This window comes from Mastomys coucha, unplaced genomic scaffold (assembly GCF_008632895.1).
Source record: "Mastomys coucha isolate ucsf_1 unplaced genomic scaffold, UCSF_Mcou_1 pScaffold15, whole genome shotgun sequence".
In the NCBI taxonomy this organism is placed as follows: domain Eukaryota; kingdom Metazoa; phylum Chordata; class Mammalia; order Rodentia; family Muridae; genus Mastomys; species Mastomys coucha.
In genome coordinates, this window is record NW_022196897.1 from 138,379,527 (window position 1) to 138,386,715 (window position 7,189).

Sequence of the window (7,189 nt, forward strand, 5' to 3'; positions counted from 1 at the left end):
TCATTGAAACAGCTGGTGAATGACTTTATGGATAGACCATCTTAATACATACACCATTTCTTAAATGACTGTAACCTTTCTCTGTAGGCTGAGAATGAAGTCACTCACTCAAGTCAAATAGCAGGAAGTCTGTATTCAAACATCGTGCCTACAATTCATTCCTTGGCGCAGCAGAACTGTCAACTCTCAGCTTAGCTACAATGGAGGTAAAATCCTTTGGTGATGTGAGGGTCATTGAAGTACAACCTTATTACAATGAAATCCAATGTCTAAAAATTGTTCTTATTTTGGGCTTGTACCACAGTAAGAGCCAAGATTTTAAGCTCTACTAAATACAAAACAAACAAGCAAACAAAAAGACTTTATATATTTATGTTCATTTAAGAAAATACTAGTAGTGATGTATTATTTTGAAATATACAGTTAATATATTTGGAGTTATTTAAAATTTATATTGAGAAAAACGTATGTATTTTCAGTATTGATGTAGACAAGTATCTACATAAGACTGTTAAATTGATTGTTGTTTTATATCAAACAACTTTTATAATATGCATTTTTATTGTTATAATATTTTATGTTTTAAAGAATATGACAAAAAAAGATATTGTAGGTATTGAAGGGGGTTCTCTGGGAGGAGTTGGGGTACAAAAGGGAAACAAGAATGTGATGCAATTCTATTTACTTAAAATATGTTTTTTTTTTTTTCTTGGTTTTTTGAGACAGGGTTTCTCTGTATAGCCCTGGCTGTCCTGGAACTCACTCTGTAGACCAGGCTGGCCTAGAACTCAGAAATCCACCTGCCTCTGCCTCCCAAGTGCTGGGATTAAAGGCGTGCGCCACCACCGCCCGGCTTAAAATATGTTTTTAAATGTTAACAAACTCAGATAAATTGAAATCATGTAACTTTTCTCATCATAATCCAATAAAAGTTAAAAAAAGAAATAAAAAGTAAAATGTAAATAAAACTAATTATCAGTTAATTTGTGTAAAAAAAAACCACACTGGTATTAAATAAATCCAGCTATGGCTGGGTGGTGGTGGTACACGCCTTTAATCCTAGCACTTGGGAGGCAGAGGCAGTTAGATTTCTGAGTTCGAGGCCAGCCCAGTCTACAGAGTGAGTTCCAGTACAGCCAGGGCTACACAGAGAAACCCTGTCTTGAAAACCCAAAAAAACAAATAAACAAACAAAACAACAACAACAAAAACCTATGCACATAAAAGTAAATCAAATCAAATAAAAATAATTAAAAAAAAATCCAGCTATGAAGTGACAGAGCCTCAGCAAAGATTGAGCAGTTTAAGTTATTTTACAAGGAAGGAAACTGAACTAGAAGGAATGCATTAGCAATATCAATAATAATGAAGCCTAATGGCTTAAGAGAAATGCGAAGTAGAAAGGATTTTTAAATAAAGGAGAGAAGACCCACAACTGATCAAAACGCAAAGAATTAACAACCATAAGGAGCCTGCCCCACTTACAGTATCTACAGTACAACCCATCCACTCAGGGAACAGCACAGAGGAGGTATGGAAAGACAGTGGGAGGCAGAGGACCAGGACAGCAGCTGCTAAACAGCATCTTCTAGACATGGATCCTTTCTAGACATGTCTGGATGCTAACACTATGGCCACGTAAGTAAGACGTACGAAACCACACCGGTAGGTACACCAGTGTGGATGGAGAAGTCTTACAAGGCCCCACCACCTAGATGAAGGGCTCCAGGCCATCAGTGGCTGCTGAGGGGAGAAGAATCAGTCTTCTCCAGGGATAAGCACCCCAATAAGTTATCCCAGGCAGTCAGCCCTAAAAACATGTACATATGAGAGGCACTGCGTAAGTGAACTCAGTGGACACACACACTTACACCATGCATACACGCTCACACTCGTGCCCACCAGAGGTTGGAGTTATTCTAGAACTTATTGGCAATAATGCTTTATGCCAGAATAAAGATTGGCAGCATGTATTTACATTACTCGTGCCTTCCAAGGACAAAGGACAACAAGGAACTGTTAACATCTGAAACTGGACAAATACTGCTTTCACATGCCTTCCTTAAGAACTCTAACAGGGAAAGAGCTTCAGACTAGCAAATGAGACGCAGAATCAACTGTTACATATGCATTGCCTTGTAGAACTCTAACTAAATGACGACTTAAAGTCAGGCCACCAGAGCTCAGTGACAGAGTGCCTGTCCAGCATGAACCACAAAAATAATGAAAATAAAATGAGTACATGAAAGATTTCATGGTTCCATGTGCTGACAAAAGAGCACAATACAAACACGGGTGCACACTGAGAACATGTGAAGACATTGACAATGGCTTAAGAACATGGGATTGTTGAGGTATCTGTGGTGACAGACAGTGAGATGAGGAAGGAGGGTCATCATTCCCAACAGGCCAGGGATGTGACTCAGAGGCAGAGTGCTTCTCTAATAACCAAGAGCTGGGTTCCATCCCCACCCCTATAAAAAGAAAAGAATTGAAGGAAATAGAGGTAAGTGGTGAATTTGAATCAGAAGTACCAGTAGGAATTCATGGGCGCTTACTAAAAAAAAAAAAAAAAAAAAAAAAGACTATTTCCTCATCTCTGGTTATAGCAAAACAAGTCAGTAGGAATTAGAAATTAGAATTGTAGAAACCATTTTTGATCAAGAAATTCCAGAACAAGCCTGAAGCATCCTATCATACCAGAGACTGAAGACAACATCAAAGACAAGAAAAGCTCTATCAGAAAGATCAACTCCTTAGATCAAAGACTTTCCCACTGACAAACATGAGGAGTTTGTACTGCAAGAGGGATAATGGTAGCAGTACACTTAATATGTGGCTTACAACTATTAGTCTGATCTCTGTGAGTTCAAGGCCAGCCTAGTCTACAAAGCCAGGGCTGTCACACAGAGAATCCCTGTCTCTAAAAACCAAAAGTCAAAACAAAACAAAAACACTACCATCACCACAAAAGCATAAAGAACATTAGTCTAAATCGTATTTAGCTGAGTAATGATGTATCCACTGTCTCCTAAATCCAGCTGTTATTGTTGGAAGAAGGGAGGTGAGGAGGATATGCAAGTAGAAACCCTAGCTGGGAAGTGGTGGCGCTCATCTTTAATCCCAGCCCTTGGGAGGCAGAGGCGGGTGGATTTCTGAGTCTGAGGCCAGCCTGGTCTGCAGAGTGAGTTCCAGGACAGCCAGGGCTATACAGAGAAACCCTGTCTCGAAGAATAGAAGGAGGAGGAGGAGGAGGAGGAGGAGGAGGAGGAGGAGGAGGAGGAAGAAGAAGAAAAGAAGAAAGAAAGAAACAAAGAAAGAGAGGAAGAAAGAAAGAGAGAAGAAACCCTGGAAGCCCATTTCTTCAAGCCATACTTGTAACAACTCCTAAGAGACCAATGCAGCTAGCCTCCAGAGTTCTATGCAGCCACTGAGCCTCCAACTCCCAGCTCTCCTCCCAGCAGGATGGAAGTCCCCAGAACTCTCTGATGAATTACAGAAAACAAAGAAGCTGAAACACACCAAAATTTCAGCCTGCCCAGTCTTGACCTTTCAACCTAACTTGCTACATAAAAATTAGAAATTAGGAAATCAAAATGCAGAGGTGTGAGCTGCCTTACAGTTTCTAACCCGAGATGTGAGGCTGTTCCCACAGCCCAGACAGTGTCTCCTACCCATCCGCCATCCACCCAGGCCCTAAGCACCCTGACTAGACCCAACTCTGTCCCTCCTCTGAAGGGGTCTAGGTTACCTGGAGGGACCTGGGACAGCAGCAACAGAGCCATAGTTAACACAGCAGTCTTCATGCCTTCAGGAAATCCAGGGTGCTGTCTTTGTCTATCAGAGCACAAAACAAAGAGCAAGAGCTCTGGATCCCTGCTCCTTGTAATCAGCTAGGACACGTGTCCTCCGGAGGCCCACGGGTACAGTCTGTCTCCCCATCCCTAAACCTCCACACCCACAGCACTGACTGCACACTCCTAGGCTGACGCTCCTTTATTCACTCAAGGACCAGCAAGACTAAATCCTACATCAGTCAGGGTCTATCACTGTCAGCATATGTCAGTCTGTGTTATAATCCAGCCCAGAATCCTCTTCTCTGGAGGTAAAGGGACCCATAACCAAGAAGCCTTTCACAGTTGATGGCTGCAGAGGGAGGGAGAGTCAGTTTTCTTTAAGCGTATGGCCCTTGGCAGATTGTCTATGCTCCAACACTCGAGAGGCTCCACATCTATGGATCTATGGGCAGCACAAATGGGACCAGTTGAGAGATTTTAAAAGGATTGGGCTGCAGAGATGGCTCACTGGTTAAAAGCACTGGCTGCTCTCCAGAACAAGCAGGGTTCCCAGCATGCACATGGGAGCTCACAACTGTCAGCAATTCAAGTTCTGGAGGATCTGACACCTTCTTTTGGCCTCTGTGGGCACTGTGTGCCTGTGGCACACAGACTCCAAACACACACACACACACACACACACGCACACACACACACAAACACAAGCACACAAGTTTTTTTTAACAGAGAAGGTCATGAAGTTTGGAGGAAGGTAGGGAGGTGGGAGATGGAGCTGCGAGAAGCTAGCAGAAGGGGTAGGGGTGGATATGAGTAAAATACATTGTATGCATGCACACAATTTTCAAAGAATTAATTTAAAAAAACATTACATTTAAAATGTTAATACATTTTAAAATCCTCAACACTCCACAGTCCTTAGAAAGTCCTACCTTGATAGCTCATCCAGTAAAGCACTTGTCACACAAGTCCTTTATGGAGGGCCCAAATACAGTCACCAGAATCTCTACAAAGGAAGCAGAAGTGCTGTGTAGTGCTGCACAGCTTTAAGCCCAGCCTTCCAGAAGCAGAGCATTTTAGGCAGTGGGAGGCCAGACTGGTCTACATAGGTAGTGTCAGGACAGCCAAGACTACATAGTGACACGGCTGTCTCAAAAAATAAAATAGGCAAACGTGGTGCTACACACTTAGGATCTCTGTGCTGGAAAAAGTGGGGACAGGCACTCAGAATCCCTGGTGCCCACTGCCAGCCATCCTGACCTAATCAGCTTGCCCCAGGCCAATGACCAAGCCCTGTCTCAAAACACAAGGTGATGGCTCTTGAGAAATGACGGCCAAGCTTGATCTCCGACCTTCACACACACATACAATCACACATATCCAAACACAGCTGTCATGATTCTAGCATAGCTTAAATGAGCTACTTTAAAAAACAATTTTTTTTTAAAGAAATGTTAGCTGGGTGTGATGGCACAGGCCCCTAATTGCCAAATCTGAGAAGTAGAGACAGGTGGATCTACACAGCAAGTTCCGAGACTGCCAGCACTGCATAGATAGAGCATGTCTCAAACAAACAAGCAAAAAGAGTTGTTATATTTTTGCCTATATGCATGTGTGTTCCTGTGCATAGGTATGTGCACATAATGCAGTTGCCCTGGGAGATGTTAGATCCCCTGAAGTCAGAGTCACAAGCAATTGTGAGGCACCACATAGGTGCTGGGCACTGAACTCGGGTCCCACACTGACCCATCTCTCCAGCCCAGAGAAGCCCCTTTCTTCAGATGCACTTTCCCTGTTCAGAAGCTACGGAAGAGAGGACACTGATCACACTTTCAACAGTGTGTCTCTCTCAGGATAGTCTCTATCAAGGAAAAGGGCTCCCACTGCCTAAAATGCTCAGTTTTAGGAAGAAGGTTGGCACTGAAGCCGAGAAAGCCAGAGTTGAAATTATCCAACTCACTGTCCCGGCTGCGCCTCTGAATTCTGTGACCTCGGAATGAACCCAAACCTCTCTCTCAGATTTAGTGTCACCAGGAAGCTCTAAAACACTCAGGGACTCTAAAACTCAACCCAACCCCTCTGCCTCCCTGGTCACTCAAAATAGACAGAAAACGAAAGACTACTGAAGTCTTAGGTTTTGCCACCAACGTGGGCCAAACTAGTAGGGCTTACCCCTAGAGTCCCAGGACTATGACTCCTTACATCTGTGGCCTCAAGGAGGTTACCATGGAGATCCAGGTTAAGGTTCTAAGAAAGACATCCCAACCTGGGTATCTTTCTGAGCAGACCACAGACTGTCCTCCATTACCACTGCTGATTGCCAGCCCTGGCCTCGGAGTTGGCTTCGCAGAATATTAATGCTGTCCCCACTCAGCCTTAGAACTTCCTGTTATGAGGTGTGGGTGGCTAAGTCTTGGTTTGCAACTTGAGACACTTGGGAAGAGGGAACCTCAGCTAAGGAATTGCCTCCACTAGACTGGCCTGTCTACAGGTCATTGTCTTGATTGTTAATCGACACAGGAGAGCCCGCCCTACTGTGCACACTATAATTTTTAGGCTATATAAGTAAGTTAGCTGAGGAGAGAGAGACAGAAAGACAGAGAGACAGAGAGACAGAGAGACAGACACACATGTATGTAGAGGGAAGAGGAGGGGAGGAGAAAGAGGAAAGGAAGGGAAGAGTAGGTAAATAGTATTCTCCATGGTCTCCGCTTCAGTTCCCACCTCCAGGTCCCTGCCCTGAATTCCTCCCTTGGGTTCCCTTAATGATGAACTGTAATCTGAAAGCCAAATAACCCCTTCCCAAGTTGCTTTTAGTCATGGTTTCCCTCATGGCAAGAGAACAGCTAACTAGGACGAGGTGGTCTTGAGTTCTCGCTGTTTTAGACCCCAGAAGCAGTCGTAGCTTTTGTGCTCTCAAAAGAGAAGACATCAGATGAGGCACAGCAGCAGAGAAAGCCAAGAGGGGTTCCATTAACTCAGCCAAGGAAGCCATGGTGCACTCACTCGTTAGAACAGGAGCCAGCTGAGCCAAGCAGAAATGACGCTGATCCTGACAGGCACTGGGCTTAGGTCTTGCTTCTCTCTGTCACCCTGTCCCCTGTGTGTCCTCCAGGGTGGGAACGTCCAGGAAATGGGTATGTGCTTCTTGGCATCCCATTTTACCCAGAAGTCAGTCTGTCTTTTATAAGTAAACATAAATGATTCAAGAATATAAACAAGGGTTTAAGTGGCCCCTAAAAATCACAAAGTTCACCATGGGAAAGGGTAACTATAGTCTGGGTGTGCTGGTGAGGCAGTCCCTGGTGCTGGTTTGAGCTGAACCAGACAGAGTCCACCACCAACTGTCCTTCACCAGAGAGACCACCCTTGCCTGTCTTTACATTCTGTCGTGC

The 7,189-nt window shown here is 44.1% G+C and overlaps 1 protein-coding gene across 1 annotated transcript in view; it reads right to left on the reverse strand.

The window, feature by feature from the left end:
• Nucleotides 1-3,889, reverse strand: part of LOC116092451 (beta-defensin 36-like) — a 6,337-nt gene extending 2,448 nt beyond the window's left edge. The window contains exon 1 of the mRNA XM_031373709.1: nt 3,752-3,889. Coding sequence (XP_031229569.1) covers nt 3,752-3,806 — 55 coding nt within the window. The 5' untranslated portion in view covers nt 3,807-3,889. The remainder of the gene's footprint in view (nt 1-3,751) is intronic.
• Between the last annotated feature and the right edge of the window lie 3,300 nt (nt 3,890-7,189).